We start from the raw sequence: 21,636 nt of genomic DNA, 5'->3' as shown, positions 1-21,636 counted from the left end.
TGTATATCGGCTCTCTTGGCGTTGGGGCGATTGTGCCCTTTCTTTGTTATTGTTATGGCACTTATTGTCCAGTTTTACTACAGGAGAATAAATTAATGTCCAGTAGTATATCTTAACTAATATTTACCAGTGAATAAGAATGACTTTATATTCTAATTGATGTGAGAGATTAGAATAATATGCCTTAGCTTGTGTCGACTTGGCACCACTGTAAAGAGGCTCCTGGTAGATGTGGCAGCAATGGTCAGCTCAAGTCACCTGCCGAGACAACAATCTGAGGCGGTTTGAAACAGGTAAAATAATTTATACCTTTTTACCTTTACTTGTGCTTTAATACCATTCTATATACGAACAGATGATTTATTAAGTTATCAATGAATACAAGAGATAGAAATATACGATGAATTTGTAATTTAAATGGTAAATGGAAGAATTGTTTGTAGGGTGGCTGGACCGTTGTGTTGGGTGGGGCCCAGGAGGTTAGCTCTACCTTTGTCAGGGTAATGTTTTAAAGTTTAATAAAACTAGATAGTTCAGTGTGAGTACGTGTTTGTTTGTCTGTATATTAATAACAGTTGAGTAGTGTACGTGTTTGTGTGTACTAATATATTGATATGGTTCAGTAGAAGTACGTGTTATGTTTTTGTGATATGAACGGGTATGAAGTAAAAAAAAAATGTCCTTCCAAGGAGCTGTGTTACTAGGTGCAGGTATTGAGGTGCTGTGAATATTGGCTGTGTAATTACTGTATACCTTTCAAGGCAGGATAATTTGAATATAACATCACTACTGTGTCAGGTAAATAACCTGATTTACACCCAACTCCCTTTGAAGCTTAAAATTTTATTTTCCTCAGAATCTAAGTGATTCATATGATTCTGACATCCATTTCTGTGGGAAATCACTCGTGTCTGCTCAACCTAATTTAACTTAACCTAATCTAATTTATTTAAACCTACCCTAACCTAACAGGTGTTAAGAAGGAAAAATACCCTTTGTCAAGGTTCAGGTATAGGAATTTCTTGATTATTCAATAAAAGTTAAGGAGATAGATGCTACCTTGCCCTTGATATTTTTTTATAGGATTACCGTATGGAAATGTTAGATTTATATAATGCAAATTAAGGGTGAAAACCCTAAACTAAATTTAAAAATAATCCTGGAGCAGATGGCTAGCACCAGAAGGTGTTGTTTGATTTGGTAAATGTTTACAACACAGCTAACATTAGAAGCTGTTTGTTGATTTTCTTTATTTTTGCAATACTTATTGTTTTGATGATTTTAAGTGATGTATATTTAAAGAAACGACAACTTTCTATTACAATTTAATTTTTTTTTTATTATTTATTATTTACCAGGTACTTTATCCTACAATCTTAAATTCCATGTTAGTGGGCAGGGCATGAAAGATTAGGGAAATTACTGGGTAAAAATACACCAAACACTGATGTTATGTCATTAAAATTACGTCTGGATGCATTTCTAACGCCAAAATCATTTTCTTACCGTAAGTCAGTCCGGCTTCACCTAATTCCCTTCCCTCCGTCAATGCTCCTTCCTCTCCAACTGTATAAATTGTGTTCCATTACTCCTGATCTTATTAATAAAATAATTACGTATCTTTATTAAGTTTAGAATTGCGTATACTGTATATCGGTTTCTTCTTCTTTTGTTTACTTACTAAATGCATTCTCTGTTCTCTTTACTGTGCCTGCCTTATTCTTTTTACATGATCTTTTAGACTCATTCCATTCTCTTGTCATTGTTTTTCTATACGTTAACATTAAATGCAATTCTCTATAGACTGTGTCTCTCGCACTTGTCTGCGATTCCCCCAGGGAGGGGTACATCACGTGATGATTCGTGTTACAGCGACTTCATCTACATCATGGTTTCCTTCTGGTGATAGCTGTTTTTGTAAACCTTTACCAAGATTTTTTGTTCATGACAGTAATTATTGTTTATCAGACCACAGCTTACAGCCCAGAGAAATGCAACACATATAACAGTGAGTAGATGCCCAAGTGGTAACCCACATAGGTTGATACACCCTACAGTGACAGTAAAACCTGACCCAGGAGAGGTCACGGACAAGGTACCTGAGTTAACCCGGCGTTATGACCGTGTTACTCAAGCAACTACACCTGGACAATCTGTTAATACCTGAGCCAGGAGAGGTTCAGTCTCATTGGCCCAGAGTTTTCACCGCCACGCGATTAGCTTAACCCGTCGAAATGACCGTATTACTCAAGAAACTACCCTCCAGCGAGTACACCTGTCGCCTTGTTAGACACACCCAGGTTTGTGATGACATCTTCCGGCTCACGCCAATATAAAGGCCCTGCAGCCCCCTCTCAGGGACAGTCGCATTTGGACCTGTTATTGTAACAGGGAATGAGCCGACAGCTCCTCCCCAGAGGGAGACTTCCCTCCCCAGCACTGAGCCCCAGCTAGCAGAGTCTCCCACAGGAGACATATTCCAGCAGCATCTGCTGGGCCTCCCTCAGGTCACACGTGAGTCTTTGTCAGAGCGATCCATAGGGTGAGTTATTTACGGTGGGAAGTGTATCCATTTCTTGTCTGTTGTCCGTGAGTCAGTGTCTAATGACTTCAATATACATTGATCTATTCATGTATCTGTGTCATTGAGTTAATTAATAAATATTTGTATAGAAAATGAGTATTTAGAAAGAGTCCCCCTACGAATATAATATACAGTTAAATAACTAATCACCCACGCTACCAAACAGCCTCTCTTTACATTCCACTTACAGTAATATCTTACTATTATTTTTTACCTAGTTTCCCCTTCATTACATGACAATAGTTAGGTAGGGTGTTCTAGGTTCTTTTGCTTACTTTGGTAACCCCAAATTAAGACAAGTTGTTTGTTTAGTGTTAATTTTGTTAGTGACAATCATTAGGTAAGGTTTCCTAGGTTCTTTTGCTTACTTTTGTTGGCTTAGGGAGATTAGTTTGGTTGGGTTTACATCTACCATCAAAAATAAATGTGCAATTTGATTAAAAAAAATTTACACACTATTAGCATAATATTAAACACATAAATGAATGCGATAATGCATAGAACCTACTAGAACCTGACCTGATAGGTTGGGTTTGTTATGTCACGTTTTACTAGGTTCTATGCATTGTCGTTTCCATTTCTGTGTTCAATATCATGCTAATAGTTTGTACAAAAATGTAAACCAAATCGCACATTTCCTTCTGGTGGTAGCTGTTTTATAAACCTTTACCTTTGATATCTTTAATTTTTCCACAGATTTTCTTGGGATGATAATAAAAATAATACAGCAGTGCACAGAACCTAATAGAACCCGACCTAACCAAAGAAACCTTCCTGACTGGGGGGCTCTTCCCCCCAGACCATTGCCATATTAAAGAGAAAGTACTTGCTGTATGTTGCTATCTGGTACCAATGAAAGCAACTTTGTTGAAGCATCATGGTGTAATTTTCCGTTGTTTTTTTTTTGTGGGTGTGAGAGTACTCTCGGACTGAGTGGGTCAGTTGTAAACAAAGAGAGCTGACGACCCACATGCGCGGACAATGGCATATTTTGGGGAGGAATATTTGCGGTAAATAATTAATTTCTTGTGTACAAAACGAGTAGAGACAATTTTAGTGTCATATGATCAGTTTTTCACTGTGTTTTACCCTGCAATTTCCCTTTTCCTTCATATCCTGCCCACAACAGGTGATTTATGATTGTAGATAGGGAAAAAAAAACTTGTTTAAATTAAAATTAGTCGTATTTTTTTTTTTTTTTTACTATCATCCAAAGAACACCTGTGGAAAAAATGAATGAAATCAAACAACTCCTTCTGGTGTTAGCCATCTGCTCCAGTATTAGCAATTTTAATGTGTAAAGTGCCCCTGTAACTTAGGAGTACAGTGTAAACCTTTGATTCTTCTGAGAGTTTAGGGCTAAACCATAAATGACCAATGAAAATAGTTGGGGTCAAGTGATTGTTGGTGGAATGTGGTGGAATGGGTGAGAGAATGATTCGTGTGTAAGAAGTTATATTTTTGGCATACAAAATATGTGCAGTGATATCTTTGGTAGCCAGAACAATTGATGCAGAGCACTAATGGGAATGAGAGATTTCCAGGTAACTAGACAGCTCTCTCAAAGCCGGAAAAAATCACTCGTCCTGGAATTTTCCGGGTAATGGAAAAATGTTCTCGGAAGTTCCAGAAATTGCTCCTGATTTTCATCTCTCAAACCCAGAGCTTGCAACCTAATCTAACATAAGACAGTATATACTACATTGGGGGAAGGTCTATTAAAAGAAATCCATAACCCCATGTGTACAGAAGGGGTGGGGGTTTCTGCTGAATAAAATCGTGGGTTAGTAAAAAGAAAATTAGTGGCACCCCGTACTGAAGGGGGTTAACTCAAAACTTTATTTGGTGTTCTTGACTACACAAGCTCTTTTGTTGAATAGCTCGGGTACCCAAACCATGTATCCATCCACCTTTACACATTAACTGTTGTTGTTCAGATGTAATTGGTCATAACAGTACTGTACAGTACTTTATCAGGATTTTCTTCAGTACAGTACTGTATTAAATAATTTTCACTATACAACAAAAAGTTAATAGTTTTTCAGTCTTGCACTAGCTCCTTTCATGTGGCATAAAGCCATTTGTCAGAGACAACATGATTCTACCAATCCTAACCTGACCAAACAAAATTGGAATACAGTACTGTAATTTATAGTTAAGTTAGATAAGGTTCACTTTGTTCAACTTGCCTGTTTTAAAATGGGAACTGCCTTAGGGAGCGAAGTGTTTTAGTTAAGGTAAAATAAGACAATGCAGCTACTGGATCTTGCTGTTAAATGTCTGACCCCTTTGTTGACCAAGCTGTATCTTGGTAGCATGGCTCTCTCACGAGACTCATTCACAACCTGTAGGCCATATAAAATTCTTGTTGGAAGTCAGAATGAAATGATGTAAAATAAAAAAAATTATATCTTCCCCAAAAGTTGTTTCTGAGTGGGCAGTACAGTACTATACTGTGGTTTTCTTGTTGTTCTATCTTGGTAAAGTTGGCTAGAATTTATGGTGGGAGGACAAGTGCAGTATTTTATGGCATCTGTTATGGATGTTATGAAGACTTGACTGACTGTAAATCCTCTCTCTCTCTCTCTTTACAGAATGAGTTGCTAACATGCCTGTGTACAACATTTCACTTGCTGAAATCAACCAAAGATACGGCATTAAACCAGAATATAATGACTACACTCCGTTTTATGTTGGGATTGCCTTCTGTACCATTATTGGACTAGTTCTTATTATGGTGAGTACGTATATTGGTGTTTCTATTATAATAAAGTAGTTTTTACTTAGGTACTGTAGCTATATGTAATGCTGTATACTGTACCAAATAAATGTTATAAAGCAAGTGTGTCTGTATATATGCATGCGTGCATTTGTGTGATGATTTAATTCTCAAATACAGCATGCCCTTCAAATTCGCGAGGGTTAGGTTCTCAAAATGGCCGCAAATAGCCAAATCCGCGAATAACATTTGCTGACGAAGGTACATTTTTACTCGTGTGCAAAGAAATGTATATTCCCTTTATGTGTTTGCCCTTAGGACTATTATTCCTGTATTGTATATAATTATGTGTGTGTATGTGTGTGTGTGTGTGTAGAGACACACACACACACACACACACACACACAAAATACATACAAATAAATAATAATGGGAAAATCCTCTCACAAATAATCAGAAACAAATGTATTAAAAATGTGAGTCTACCCTCAAGTCAACTCCGTGCTTTATTAATAACAAAGCCCGGAGTGGACTTGAGGGTAGACACACATTTTTAGTACATTTGTTTATGATTGTGAGAGGATTTTACCCATTATTATTTGTAAATGTTTATGACACACACACACATATATGCTATACACAATATATACATACAAGCAGAAACATATGTGTGCATGTGTGAGTCTCTGCCTCAAGTCACGTCATGCTACCTCAATACCTTATGTCTATGCCTGCAAGATGGTGGACAGACAAAGGGTTGTGAGAGTTGCAAACTAAAAGTATTGGATAAATTACACATAGTAGGAGATTAGGGAAAAAATTAAACTAAAATTAAAACCTCCATCCACTAGCGTAGCTAGGGGGGGGCGGGAGGGGCGGTCCGCCCCGGTTGCACTTTTGGGTCATCCCATATTGCAGCTACTGGAGACGTTAATCCATCCCTTTGTATCGGCGGCAAGTTAATCCTTGTCGTGTCTGACCTAACACCTGACCCACATCATCACGGCCACGTCATGAGCTACACCCTTGCTATGCGCCCGCCACACACACAACCTGTAACCTGTTGAGGATTAAGGAAACAACTTCAAACAAGTACGCCAGTGAGCTCATGTGGTGTGGGTCAGGTGTTAGGTCAGACACGACGAGGATTAACTTGCCGCCGATACAAAGGGAAGGATTAACGTCTCCAGTAGCTGCAAAACCATGCAGTCTCGGGTCATATCAGTTCATGTACAGCCGACCAATCCACCAGTTACAAGCAATTCACTTCAGTTCTGCACAAGTCTCCATCGTGACAAGACGAGGGGAGGCTAGACGACTTTTAAGTTCTCTTGTGTTTTCGATCCAGTTATTTACTTCGTTGGAAGACATAATACTATAAGGTAAGAAATATTAAAGTATTGGTTAAAAAATATTGATGTGACTTTTGCTGCGGTACTGAGATTAAATATTAAGATTTTGTTTCACAGCATTGCGATTTTATACTAAGACACTATCCTCACTGGGGTACAGACAAAAGCCCCCCCGACAAAAGCCACCCAGACAAAAGCCCCCCAGACGAAAGCCACCCAGACAAAAGCCCCCTACTTTGATCGGGGTGGCTTTTGTCTGACAACAGTAAGGGCTTTTAAAAGTTACGGACATAATTAAATAGTTGATTTGGGGATAGTCATGGGGGATAGTCATGGAGCGTCAGCGTCGACCCAAAAAGAAGAAACAAATGTTTGGTGAAGGATCACGAGATGCTGAATTGCCATACGACATTGAATTGAGGAGAGAAATGTTTTCTTCGCTGGACAGAGTGATCCAAGAAATAACTTTGAGATTTCAACAGCTTCATGAACTTGCTGAGAAATATGCCTTCCTTACCCCATTGAATCTTTTGGATGATAAATATGAGTGTCAAATAGATCACGATCACGACGACATTGATAAAGAGGAGTTCCTCGTTGAGAGAAAAAGACTTCAGCATTTTGTTGCTGTTGCTGCTATAACTATTAAAGACAGAATACAGACGTGGAAAGAAGGCCCCCTTGAACTTTTGCAGTTTATTCAAAAGTATAACCTTGGGAACTCGGTTCCAAATATAGTAATAATGCTGAGGATTTTCCTCACAATTGCTGTTAGTGTTGCTACCTGTGAGAGGAGTTTTTCGAAACTAAAACTGATCAAGAATTACTTAAGATCTACTATGAGCACCTTGCAGTTGAGAAATCTTGCCATACTGTCTATAGAGCGACAATTGACAGATGAAATAGTTTTGACAATGTCATTGAAGAATTTGCCAACAAAAAACAAGAAAAGTTACTTTGTAGAAAGTTGTAGTTTTCATTTCAGAAATAAAGATGGTCCTAATTTTTTACACTTTTTTACTTTTTTCCCTATCCTATATGTCGTTTTTGCTTTTTGTTTAACTGTTACTTATAAAGTTTAAGTATGTTTGGTGTGTATTTAAAGCATACTATATTTGAGTATGTGAAAGTACAGTAATATTATAATGGTACACAAACTATTTAATATATATATATATATATATATATATATATATATATATATATATATATATATATATATATATATATATACACACACACAGTGACCCCTCGTTTAACGAACACCTCGGTTAACGTAATTTCGATTAACAAACTGCCTTCCATAAGGATCTTCAATTCAGTTAACGAAAAAAAATTCGGTTAACGAAGTTCTTACGAACCGACCTCAACATGTTTTCGCTTGCACTGACCGGGCAACCAGCTTTAGTATCAGTCCACCAATACATTAATCGGTTCTCGGGCTTAAATTCCTTACTATTTTAGTAAATATCAAGAAGTTTATACTACAGTAGAAGTCCAAAAATCCGGACTGCTTGGGGATTGGGTCGGTCCGGATTTTCGGATTTTCCGGATTCTCAGGCAGTACTTTTAAAATTCAAATTTAAGGAGGAATAAAGAAGAGATGAACAGGTGCATTTTGATAGTTTATTCATTAGCAAATATAGCATGCTTCATTTATCAAAACGAGCAGTTTTAATGAAAAAGCTGTGAATTCTAGAATTTTATTCTTTGCCTTTTTTATATCATAAATTGTAGACTTTCCAATGTCGTATGTTTTCATTAGAACAGTATTGCTCACACCACGTTCTAGTTTCTTAAATATTTCAAATTTGTCACTCAATTTCAACGTGTTCTTCTTTCTCTTCACACAACGAAGTTTATCTGCTTTAGGAGCCATTATTATGGGCTTGTACAGTACTCTGTAAATGGAAAGAGTAGGACTCAAAATTACATATGTTGTCACAGTTTGATTGCTCGTTTTAAAGTGGCGACCACGTGGTCGCTTGTTGTTGCTGTGCAGCTGTGGCGCTCACGCATGCACACATACAAACAAAAGCCTGCTAAAAAAAAAAGAGGGAGTTTTTGAAAAGTCCGGATTCTCGGGTGGTCCGGATTTCTGGCATCCGGATTTTTGGACTTTTACTATAATTTGTAAAATGAATAGTCAATAAGATATCACAAAACAATGTACAAATATTCTTAGTTTGCATTGATGTCACAACTCCCATAATCCTTTGTGCAGTCCACCATCTAGTAGGTATTGACCCGTTGCATTATGGGAGTATGTGACATCATGTGAAAACTAAGAATATACATATACTGTACTATATATACACACACACACATACCAAGGTATGCTGTATCATTATCATCACCATTTATGGTTATTTTCCATGCTTTCATAGAGTAAATATCTGCAAATTTTGATGATCAAAGCAAGTTCACGATTCTGCCTGAACCATGCTGATGTGTAAATTGAAGGAAGTCAGGATACGCTGTAAGTGATTTACTGTTCTTTCTTGTTTTGACAGGTAAATTGGATCTGCAGTTGCTGTCACGAGCATTCTAAGTATTGGAACGACCCAGATACTGGCAACCGGTTTGCTTCCCTTATCTTTGTCCGCACGCCCAAGCAGCGACCCATGGATGCTCTCTTCTAAAGAATCTATTATTTTAATGTTGGTTATAAGAGTATTGACTGTTTGTATGCCTCTCCTCTTATAGGTTGTGCAAAACCAAATTTCTCATACATTGTGCATCGTTCTCTATCTGCCACTCAGAACCAGCTTGGAGGTTCTATATCTGTAGGAAGTGACTTGAGTTTGCCATTAGTAATAACAATGGCAGTTCATGCTGCTTGGCCCCCACTCGCATGCTTGGCAATGTTTGTGATGGTCATAGCTTTTATAATCATAAAGTATGGCGATCGCCTCTGCCGTGCCCGCTCCGTACCTAGACCTCAAAATTTTGAATTAGAAGACGCCTCCTCAGAGAACACAATGTCCTGCCTGTACGATGAGAAGGGTGGCAGCATTACACATATTGAGTTTTCGGAGATACATCATGAGCCAGTAATAACAGAAAAGTACGAGCATGCAGTTTAAATTCCAGGCATGAGCAAAACATGTTACCTAATGATCTTAGGGAAAATTTATGTTTTTAACACTGATGTACAAAGTGTGGAAGATGAGCAGGAATCCCTGTTGGTAATTTTTTAATAATTTCATCCATACAGTGGTAATTACTGAACAGTAGTGTTAAACAACCTGCACAAAACATATTGATATAAGCAGAGTACTATATAGAGGTGACATGAGAATTGCAGAGCTCTAACAAGACATTCACTGTGTCCTGTTGGCATTAACATTGACAGCATGGAATGGAAATTAATTTATTTAATTTTCTAGTATAAAAAACAGTAGAATGGTATGTAAGGGCATTGACAAGGGAAACAATATTTAATAAGGCTGATAATGCAATATGCTTCCAGAAGAAATATATACCTGTAGTAATAATATTTGCATGCCCTTATATTAATGTGTATAGTACTTTGCCATTTCTTCTGACATTTGACTTCATCATTTCCCTTCTTAATTAATTTGGAATCTCACTAGGTCTTAGTAAATGATTTGAACACTTAAGAAATGTCTGAACAGTTTAGGTTGTGCATTTTTGAGACCTGATAAATGCATGTGACTTTCTTTGTGTTTATTCTGTCTCTCCATATTGACATGTAATTAGAAGTATGAATTACATGTAGAGAATATAAGCACTTGCTTGGTCCTCCCCATCCTAAAAGATTCAAGAAAACAGAACCCTATGGAGAGATAACCCATAAATTTCAGATTTTTTTTTACATATTTATCCCATATACAGTGTATGCACTGTACAGTAAAAAAAAAACACATAATTCAAAATAATAGGGGCTCTAGCCCTTACGAATTATGAGATTTTGTGGATTATGAGGGACACCTTCTCCCGAAGGAAAAACAAACAAAACAACAGCACTTTTCCATTATCTGCCCCAGTTAAAATTGAAACATTTCTAAGTATACTGCAGTACCAGATTTAGGGTTATCAGACTTACTGGTAATGGCTCATACACTGGGCAATGATGGAAAAGCTTGTGCGGTAGACCGTGGACATGCACTTCACAACTGACCAATGTGAACTGACCCTGATCGACTGTCCGGCAGGTCCGACACACGTATACTTGTTTACACTGAGGCGGGCACCATGGGATGCAACCGCTCGCCTCAGTGCATCATACTTATGCATAAATGTCCCATAGTTGAAATTTTACCAGCTATTATGAAAATTGTGATTTGTATATACAGTAGCAATATTTTGAAATGTCTATTTTGAAATTTTAACTAAATATTACAAAACTTGCAACATATTTCATAACAGCAAAACAATATGAATTATGGGTGATTTTGAATTAGGAGAGTATGAATTGTTTTTGTTTTTTTAATGTATGTCCCATTTGACATAACTTGTCTAAAGGTAACGTTTTTTTTTACTGCTACATTGATCAAGTCATGTTTTTGGCAGTGTTCGGGGTTCAGTAGGAGTGTGGTCATCTAGTGGCCAAGATGTCAGAACAAACAGATGACATTTCTTTGAGCTTCAACCTGAAAACAGGCATTCTGGTCACAAATGTTAAGCACAAATGAAACTTAAAACTTAATGGATTTAATCACAGTAGTGCTATGAAACTAAAAATGTTGTACAGTATTAAGTCATTGTCAATGATTTTTAATGACTGATAAATTTTGGCCCTGAAAATGCAAGGTAGTCTTGGAATCATTAGGGCCTCTGGTTCTTAAGAAATATTTCCCACCTTGAACCATGTTTATCTGTGGCAATGGTTGTTCTTTACTGCAGAGTGGATTCAGTGCATGCATACTCTTTAAGGGTCGCTGGTTTTCACCCAGAGCAACCCCAGTTAACGCAGCTGTGAATGGGTATCTTATACCTTAGAGAGTGACAGATACTGCTTTTGTGTTATTTTCATGGTTTGGATTGAAGTGGTCAGCTGGCTTTAAACAGAATTAGTATGAACTGTTAATGACAATTTTATTGGAATTTCATGATGGTTACATTAGTTCAAAATATTCCAAGTTTTATTTCATTTTTGTTTCATTACAATTCAAACTCCTGAATTACTGTAGTAGATTATAATTTTTTTTTAGTTTTCTCAACCATATTGTAAGTATTGAGATATTTTTAATTATGCTTATACAGGCAGCACAAAAAGAAATAAGAGGAGCAAATTAAGAGTGAGAGATATGTGTTCCAGGTTTATGTAATGGTAGCTAAAGAAATTGTAATATATCCATCCACTCACAAGGTGTTGGTTTGTTATTCTAACCGTCCAGTCTCAAAGTGGTATTATAATTGACCGTCCAGTTCCAAAGTGTGATAACAAAGGTCTAAACCAGTTAAACTGAGTTGAAAATGTTTAACCAAATAGGCAATAATGTTAAGTAGGTAAGTTTACAGTGCAGCTTTAGTGTATTACAGTACCTGCTGTGTTAGGATATGAACAGTGTCCACTCGCTCCAAACGTGTATCTTTACGGAGGGCTCTGGTGAATTTAAAAATGAGCACCGCGAGTACTGTTTTGGTATTGGTTGTCAAAATCTTTTGTCTGTTGTGAAGTATTGTCTCACAAAATTGTCAAGATACTTTTTGGAGCGAGTGTGCATGCATAATATTGTGTGAGATGAACAAAATGGTTTAATGAAACAGGATTGTTTCAATTACTTTTGTGTTTACTTAAAGTTATTGGTTACTTATGTACTGTTTATACTGTGCTGTATTCATTTGCAGCTGTTATATTTTTCCTTATGTCAATAGTTTTAAGTATTTTTCCTATATTTGAATTGGTTAAATATGAACAGTACCATTTGTGAATTCCAAAACTTACATAAATCAAGTGCATACTAATAAAAACTGTTGCCTAAACATATACTGTACTTAAGAATCTCTTGTCACTTCCAGACTTTAATTGTTGCTGTAATTTAGTGCAAAAATTACAGGATTTATACAGTATAAATTCTTTGCTTATAAAAACTTGTGTAACCATATTATGTACTTAACCTCTTGTGTATGGCATCGCCTCAGAGCTGAATAAGATTGTCCGGTGTTAGCCAAATAAATTATTAAAGGTGGCAGCCCCGTAGTGAAGGGATTAAGCACCACATTCCTGATTTACTTGTTAACAGTGCTGGATTTAGGCCTGTCAGGGCCCACACTACTGTAATTAATTTTAGTAACACACTCACAAGCTGTTTTTTTATAAAAGTGTTTATTTGTGGTAAAGAAACTCATGCCAGGTCATGTAGACCATTAATGAATTTCAGTATATACAAATGAGACAGGATAAGTGAAACATAAACAAAAATGGTGAACCTAGGCCTTAATAAAAATAAACCTAAAGAAGGTAGCTCTTTTTATTTGCTTTTCTATATTTAAAGTTGGATGCCCCCGTCTGCCACACACTCTGAACACCTACATCCAGCACTGCTTTTTACATTACCTTTTGTGTAAATCGTACAGACATTCTATAGTACTGTATAAATAATATGTACTGTATTCAGGCTGAGGGGTTTCTCAGTTGATATAAGTAAAGATGTTAACAAACCTCAAGCAATTATCCAGTATTCCAAACTGATGTACTGTACTTAAGATGTTCCTCATGGGTCCTGTTAATCTGCAATTCTCTTTTTTTTTTTTCTTTTTTTTTACAAACAATATTGTTTTCACATAGTGGTTACAAAATTGCTTGACTGACAAAATGATGGTTATTCCATGTTAAATAATGAGGGTTATATATAATGTTTTTGCCTTAGTTGATAATAATGGATGATTGCTATTATGGCATCCTTCATACTGTGAAAGACTGTATGATGAATGGTGTTCTTGGTCTAACATGCTCAAAATTTATATCCGTCCATTTTGTACTAGTATATAACATACTCATAGACTGGATTTAAGTTGTGATTTTTTCATATTTGAGAATGTGAGGAGCAAGAATTTCAGAGACCATGTACAGAGGTAAAGGGATTATTTTTTACCTTGTACTGTATGTATATTTTTGTATTTTTGGCTACCCATATACAACAATATCTCCGTTAGCCAGAACTGTCTAACCCAAAATTGAAATTTGCTCAGAATTTTTCTGGAAGATTTCTCTCAATCCCGGGTTTGTGAAAGATTTTCCAAGGTTGAAGATCAGGCGCATTTTCTGGAAAATTCAAAGAAAATTCCGGAACTCTCTCCAAATCTCTCCGTTCTGGGCCTGGGAATAAATTTTCTGGGAGTTTCAAAAGATTGCATCCTGCTCCAATGCATCCCCACGTGCCAGGCATGTGGGTGGCCCAGCTGCTTGGATCGTTTACTGTAGTTCATCTTCTACTGTGATTGTTCCTTCGCGAGCTGCTGTTTTTGCATACAGTTTGTGTTAAGTGTTGTACATTATTGTACCAGAACAAAATCAACCAAGAATACTGTACAGTGTTAATATGGTAAAAAGTGATTACAGTTATGTATACTATACTGTACATTCAGTAAGTGGGAAACACTGGAGCATGTTAGTTTGTTACTTTATTCAACACATCTTCAGGTCATGAGACTCGCTAATCCTCCTCCCTGACAATGGATTTGACATTGCATCAGGTCAGGTCAGTAACATGACCCACTAATCCCCCACCCCACCTCCATTGCAAGTGTTAAGACATGATTACAGTTACATATTATTTTCAGCTTGAGTGGTCAGTGTCTGTCTACTCTAGGTTCAAGATGACAGCATCTGCTGGTGTACGGTATAGTAGTATACCGTACATTATTTTGTTTAGAGTACTGTATTAACAATACTGTATATTGTACGTGTACAGCTTCGTGTTGTAACATACAGCTCCATTTATGCCCGTATCATGGAAATTTTTTTTTTTTTTTTTTTTACATTTGTTTTACCATATTTTTAGATAAACTAATCTTCATTATTTTGGTAAAAAATATGGCGTCTGCCTTAACTTAACTAGAACTAATTCTATTGACTCCGGTATTAATTTTTCTAAATTTTTTTATATAAATGAATGACTTCCCCGTTATTATATCGTGCCTAAATATTTTATTTAAGGATTTCTTATTGGAAATGTCACAATTTATTCAGGATTATTATGGTATCAAATTCATCTCTTAACACAATTAGAACAGATGCTGTGGATAAAAGTTTGTACAGTACAGGATACTTTTTTGCGAGGGTAAAGGAGGTGGTGGTGTGTCTGAGTAAAGATACATTACTGTAATAATCTTTGCTTATTAATACCTATAACCTTTGTATTTGATACTGTATGTCTCGTAGGGAAAAAAAATTGTCATCGGGAACACATCTCTATGTCTGCAATGGTACCACATTCATTTCTCATACACAATTAGAGCAGATGTGAATAAAAGTTTATACAATTATTTGCTAGCAGCATCGCATTTCAAATTACCTAAGCTTTCATCTTTATTCAAGACATCTTTAGGTCATGAGACCCACTAATCCTCCACCCTACAATGGGTGACCTGACATTGCATCAGAAGGTCAGTACGAGTGGAAAATACCAGTCTTCACTGTGACACAGCATCATTCACAAGGTGCCTTGCACGCCCATATCATATAGATTTTTAGTCTTTATTATAGGTACAGTATATTTATTTAACCAAACTTTTAGATAAACTATTCAGGATTATTCTAGTAAAGAAATGGAGTTCGTGGGGATGTGGGCTAGTGTCTGCATGTGCAAGATGTGTATTTTGGACCCTCGGAAACTTCCCAGTAATTGGAAAAATTTCTAGGGATAAGGAATCTTTCCCGGTTTGAGAAAGTTGTGTGGTTACCCGGAAATCTCACTTCCCTGGAAGTGCTCTGCACCAATGGTTCCGGCTAACGGGGATATCACAGTTTCATTAAATATTACTGGAAAAGATTGTTTTAATTCATTCAAGGTTGGAGAAATATGGCTACATGTGGATCTTCTATATACTGAAGTACCTGTATATATTGTTTGTTATTAATGCCCATGGTATTGCAGTAGAGGATTGAAAACTGAAATCAGAAATCAGTACTGCTCAGCTCAGTTATCATTTGATCATAATACGCTGGCTGTATTGTGACCACTGTATATAAGTCCTCATTTAAAATATTCATTCAATAATTTGTGAAAACTTACAGTACACAGGCACTGAAATGTGTCTGTGGCTGGAACATGACTTGCCCTGCACTGTGGGGACTTCTATTCATTCATGCTGGTTTTTTGTACGGTATATCACCCTCTTCTAGGAAGGCAACAGTCCCCCATCATTATATGTGAGTACCTGTCATGGTTTTGTCCTTAAAATATAACATTTAGAACACATGCTTTTCAGCTGTTGACTTATTGTACTATCGTCTGCACTTACTGGTACATTAGTTGGCACATATATCTAGCTGAATGGTGTGAAACAATCTATTAATAGTGGTCAGAATAAGGTGTTAAATTCAAGTAATTAGTCTTAATTAATGACCTTTGAAATAATTAAACATTTAGAATAGTTAATACACGAATTACATTGCCAGTAAGATTTAAATCACCTTTATATACATTTACTCAAGAATATGGACCTAACTACCATTTACACACATTCGTTCTCACTTTCTAGAAAAAACAAATACATTCCCAGTTCTGAAAATGCATATGAGGTCAAGACAGATTTTATGCAAGGTCCATATAAAGGTACCTGTACTGTCTAAGAGCTATCAAGATGTTCATGATGTAAAAACAAAGGTGAAAGTTTATTACTTGTGAATCATGAGCAAAAAGAAATAAGGAATACTGTAATTATGTTTTCCACTTTCATTAATTTTGAATGCCTTTGCAATAATGTGGAAGAAATAATTTCTGAATTTTTACTTTCCCCTTATTTCTATATAAGTAAACTGTATCTGTAAAGGTAATTTTTACCCAAAGTAATACTGATGAGTAAAATTAAGATTAGTTGTAGTGACTAATTAAATTAGTGTAATGATTGAATAACAAGTAAAATTTGTTTCGGGGTTATATTCAATTAGTTGTACTAGGGGGCCCCCAAATTCGTGGGGGGGGGGCCTAGATTCTCAAATGGCCGCGAATCATCATATCCACGAGTAACATTTGCGGACGGGGTGGGGGCCTAGATTCTCAAATGGCAATCATCAAATCCACGAGTAACATTTATGCGGAATTTTACTTGTATGCAAAGGTAATCATATATTTGCCCTTAGGACAATTATTTATGCAAAGAAATGTAATCCTTTATATATTTGCCCTTAGGACAATTATTTATTTTACCTGTATTGTACTATATATATATATATATATGTGTGTGTGTGTGTGTGTGTGTGTGCGTGTGTGTGTGTGTGTGTGTGTGTGGACACACTTACAAATAAATAATAATAGGAAAATACTCTCACAAATAATAAAAAAAGAAAAAAGAAATAAATGTGATGGTCTACCCTCTAGTTCGTGCTATATTAATAGCGTAATAAAGCACAGACTTTAGGTTAGACTTTAACATTTTTAGTAAATTTGTTTCTGATTATTTGTTCTTTTTTCTTTTATCCTCTTCACCACTGATCGGCTCGTTAGCTGCTTGGGCGATTTGTCATGTCTGTTACGCACTCTTGGCAAGTACTGGGCATGCACCGGCTCCTGAATGTATCTGAACCTGCTCCAGTGTTGGTCAAGTCTGGTCTTGAAACAGCTCACACTCGGTGCCGTCACAACACTTTCTGGCAGGTTGTTCCAAGAGTTCACAACTCTCACTCCGAGAAAGTTTGCCCTCTCAATTCTCTGTACTTGTGGCTTCTTCACCCTTGAGCTGTGACCCCTTGCAGAGCAGACATCCACCATCTCCAGGTATATGCATTCGACCGAGTATTGCCTCCTGAGTTGTTTATATACCTTAATTAGGTCGCCCCCTCGCCCTTCTATAGTATAAGCTAGGTAGTTGCAGGCGTTTTATTCTCCCTGGTAACTGAGGTTCCATACAGCAGGCACCAGTCTGGTGGCCCTCCTTTGGACATTTTCAATCAGCTGACAGTCTAGGATATCTTGGGAACCCGACTGGGTGACAGTATTCCAGGCGGGGAAGCACCTCACTTTTGAAGACCGTGACGAGCGACGGAATATCTTTTGTGTATGTGTGTGTGTGTGTGTATGTGTATGTGTATGTGTTGAATGAGTGGATCGGTGGATGAGGGGTAGATAGGTGTGTGTGAGTGATTAGGTGGGTGAGTGGATAGGTAGGCATGTGAGTGATTGGATATGTGGGTGGATGAGTGGGTAGGTAGGTGGATGGGCAGGTAAGGTGAGTGAGACCTCCCATCCATACACCCTAACACCCTTCCACATACAAGGGTGTGTGGATGCGACTGAAAGTTTTTATTTCTTTCAGATCGTGTGGCTCTGAGGTGAACGGGTGGCCGGCCAAGAACCCCACTAAACAGGTACAGTACTTGTGACAACATGTAATGTCTATATACAAGGCGTTTATGATCATTGTGTCTATAGCTTTTTGTATTCCAGGTTTGTGTGGCTGAATGTGAACCCACAATGAGGTGCTTCCTGGAGGTGATTATATATAGTACCTCCTTCTTTCCTCACACAGCCATACTGTGGAATGCTCTGTCTTCTTCTGTGCTTCCATAAACATACAATCTTTCTCACTCTAAAAAGCTGGTTTTCCGGCATCTTCATGGTGTAGATTAAAATAATCTTTTTCTTTTCTATTGTATCAGCCCATATTATTCTTTATATAAATGTCAGGGCAATACATTGTTTTTATATAATCATATCACCCCCTGTAACTTTCCACTGGCTATGAGGTGACATGATCATATCATGTGATGGGCAGGTTCCTTGAGGCGCGGCCCAGTGACTGTTTAGATCAGCATTAAAAAGCCGGCGCCCTGCGGCATTGTTACTCAACCCCTCACACAGATCGGATGTATTTAGAAGGTCTATTTAAATAGCCTCCGTCCTTCTCTTAACACTCATAGTTACAGTGATAAGTTACGGTGATCTACACTTCGGAACTGTATCCTCAATAGTTCCAAAATAAAAGGATAACAGACAATTGGGTTTCGTTACCAAAAACCCAGGTGCTCCCCGACTTACGACTGGGTTAGAGACCCAAATCCAGGTCATAAGTCCGACATAGATAAAAAAAAAATAAAAGAAAATTCAATTTAAAAAAAACATAAAATATCTACAATGAATTACAGTACAGTAAAAGTAATAAATAATGAGGAATGGATACAGTGTGACTGAGTACTACTTACCTTTAATGTAGTCAGCTGAATGCACACGGGGCCCCCATAATTTTCTATTTACAGGATACATGAAGCTGGGTGGGTCATCAATGTCGCTTTCTTCAGACAGGTTTATGTACTGTGGAAACTTGCTGGTTGAAGGTATTGGATCATCTTGAGGGAGTGAAGAGGCAGCACTGGTGGGGCGTGAGGAGACAGCACTGGGGGACTTCTTAAAATAGATGTCCAATTTAGACTGCACAGTTTGTTTTTTCTTTTCATGATAAATTTCTCTGTAGCAAGCAAGTTCATCTTGGATCATTCTGTCAATTTTGGCATAACGCTCATAATTTTGATCCATGCCATCAAACATTTGAATTCCCTTATTAATTGTAGCAAATGCCTCTGCCATTTGTTTCACTGAAAACTTTTTAGGGGGTGCAGGTTCTTCTTCTACATTTTGTCTCTCTTCTTCCTCTGCAATTTTCTGTGCATCTAGTTCAATAAGATCCTCGTTACTGTGCCTTTCTGCTACACGTTCAACCAACTGTTCAACATCTTCATTATCAATTTCTAACTCCAGCTGTTTACCTAACTCCACTATCTTGTTACTAATATCCGAAATAACTTAATTTTCATTAACTCCTTTGAAACTGTATGTCCGCTCAGGCATGTGCTTCCACAATAATCCAGTCTCATCCACATTGAATATTTGCTCAGGCAAATAATTCCCTTCCACAATCACTTCATCTAACTCCTCCTTAAAAGCTTCGGCAGCACCAACATCAGCACTAGCTGCCTCTCCACTCACCTTAACATTGTGTAGACTGTAGCGTTTTTTAAATCTATCAAACCACCCATGACTTCCTGTAAAGGTTTGATCACATTCATCTCCTGCCTGCTCCTTCAGGCTTTGGAACAGGCTTCTTGCTTTAGCCTGTATGGTTAGAAGGCTTAAGGGTACACGCTTCTGTATCTGGTCTTCTATCTATATCACCAATAATTTTTCCATATCGTGAATAGGACCTTGTCTTTTTCTTTTAAATTATAGTTCCTTTATAGGTGTTGTTCCTTTCACTACATCAAGAATATGTTCCTTGTCCTTCAGAATAGTGGATATGGTCGAGTGTGAGAAACCTAGGTCACGTGAGATTGTTGCTACAGTTTTTCCATTCTCATGCTGAGTTATTATCTTCATTTTCATCTCAAAAGTAATTGCCTGTCTCCTTTTCTTTGGAGCACCACCAGCACTCTCAATTTTACGCTTTCCAGTCATAAAGTCAATTAAATACGATAATAATGAAAATTCACAGCGCGATCAGTATAGGATACGATAGCCAAACACCAACTAAGCGCTCCACTGAGTGAGTGTACCCACATGGCGACCAGAGCCTGCCACGCTCTCGCCCGGGACAGAAACGTTTCGGTATAGAAAATGTGCGCGTCATTTGAAAATATTTTTGGTCACGACTGCCACGGTCGTACGTCCCGACAGTCGTAAGGTCAGAGCAGGTCGTAAGTACCGATGGACGTAAGTCCAAGCAGTCATAAGTAGGGGACTACCTGTACAATATAAATGTTCAGGCCTCATTAACCTAGACAGACTCAACAGTTAAATGGCCTAGAATACTATTTTTAATTTCTTTTTATTCTTATTTTTTCACCCCCTAGGCCCTGTTGTGGGTCGATGACCTGTGCCCGGGTGGGCTATTCCCCGTACAAAACAAAAAAGTAGTTAGACACAGATGCACAGCAGTAACTCCGCCTTGTTCAACTGAACATGTCGATTCCCAGCCGTTCGGGTGGTTGGTCTATCCAGTGTCTGTATAGGAGGAGACCGGGAACCTGTGATGTTTGGTAGTGAAGGTCACACTGGATAACACCCTTCTCACGTGTGTCCAGGCCGAGGGTCTATCCCTTGACATATTGGCGAGAGTTACGCAGGTTACCGCTGTACTGTACCACCAGTAGTGGTGGTGGTACAGTTTCAATTTGTGTATCTCGCAACACTGTCCTGTGCTCAGTCCCCGGCCTGAGACAGATGTGAGAAGGTTGCTGAATGGCTATGAACCCCATTTATATAAACAAACTGACTAAATGGCTAGTTAGCTGATAAGTGGTGGAATGATAAATAACATTGTGCAGTGTATTCCTGAATAACACTGGATTTAAAACTATTATTCCTAGACACCACAAAGCTTCACTAGTCAACAATGGTGGTAACTATAGAGTGACTGCCCAAATAGCTTGTAAGATGACAAGTGGCAGCAGTGATAATTAAGAACATAAGAACATGAGTCTGCAATAGGCCGGTTGGCCTGTGCATGGCAGCTCCTGTCGAGAGTTACTACCACTCTCATTCATGAATCTGTCTAGCCTCCTTTTAAAACTTTCCAGCATTCCAGCACTTAGTACAAAGTTGCTAAGCTTGTTCCACTCGTCCACCACCCTACTTGTGAACCAGTTCCTGCCTATCTCCCTCCTAAACCTAAACTTATCCAACTTAAATCCGTTGCTACGAGTCCTATCCTGCTCGGATATTATAAGAACTTTATCTATATCCCCTTTATTGATTCCTTTCACCCACTTAAATACTTCTATCATATCTCCCCGCACTCTTCGTCTTTCTAGGGAATGCAAGTTTAGTGTCTTTAACCTACCTTGATATGGAAGGTTT

The 21,636-nt window shown here is 37.7% G+C and overlaps 1 protein-coding gene across 2 annotated transcripts; it reads left to right on the top strand.

Moving 5' to 3' along the window:
* The first annotated feature begins 231 nt into the window (after positions 1 to 231).
* Positions 232 to 9,684, top strand: LOC121874928. Of its 2 annotated transcripts, none has more exons than XM_042379286.1 (3): positions 232 to 293; positions 5,179 to 5,321; positions 9,169 to 9,684. In XM_042379286.1, exons 2-3 carry the CDS (start codon positions 5,193 to 5,195, stop codon positions 9,295 to 9,297), a joined length of 258 nt encoding a protein of 85 aa, XP_042235220.1. In that variant the 5' UTR covers positions 232 to 293; positions 5,179 to 5,192; the 3' UTR covers positions 9,298 to 9,684. The 2 variants fall into 2 exon arrangements, with proteins under 2 accessions (XP_042235220.1, XP_042235219.1); XM_042379285.1 differs by lacking the exon at positions 232 to 293 and adding an exon at positions 471 to 500 and having other exon boundaries at positions 9,169 to 9,473.
* The last annotated feature ends 11,952 nt before the right edge of the window (positions 9,685 to 21,636 follow it).

Source organism: Homarus americanus, unplaced genomic scaffold (genome assembly GCF_018991925.1).
Source record: "Homarus americanus isolate GMGI-L3 unplaced genomic scaffold, GMGI_Hamer_2.0 scaffold56009, whole genome shotgun sequence".
Taxonomy (NCBI): Eukaryota; Metazoa; Arthropoda; class Malacostraca; order Decapoda; family Nephropidae; genus Homarus; species Homarus americanus.
This window is presented reverse-complemented; position numbering and strand designations above follow the sequence as displayed.

What these genes read in the sequence shown, in the direction of transcription:
- LOC121874928 (XM_042379286.1), top strand. Translation starts at nt 5,193, where the DNA reads ATGCCTGTGTACAACATTTCACTTGCTGAAATCAACCAAAGATACGGC. An exon ending in TTGGACTAGTTCTTATTATG is followed by an intron (nt 5,322 to 9,168) that starts GTGAGTACGTAT and finishes TTGTTTTGACAG; the next exon opens with GTAAATTGGATCTGCAGTTG.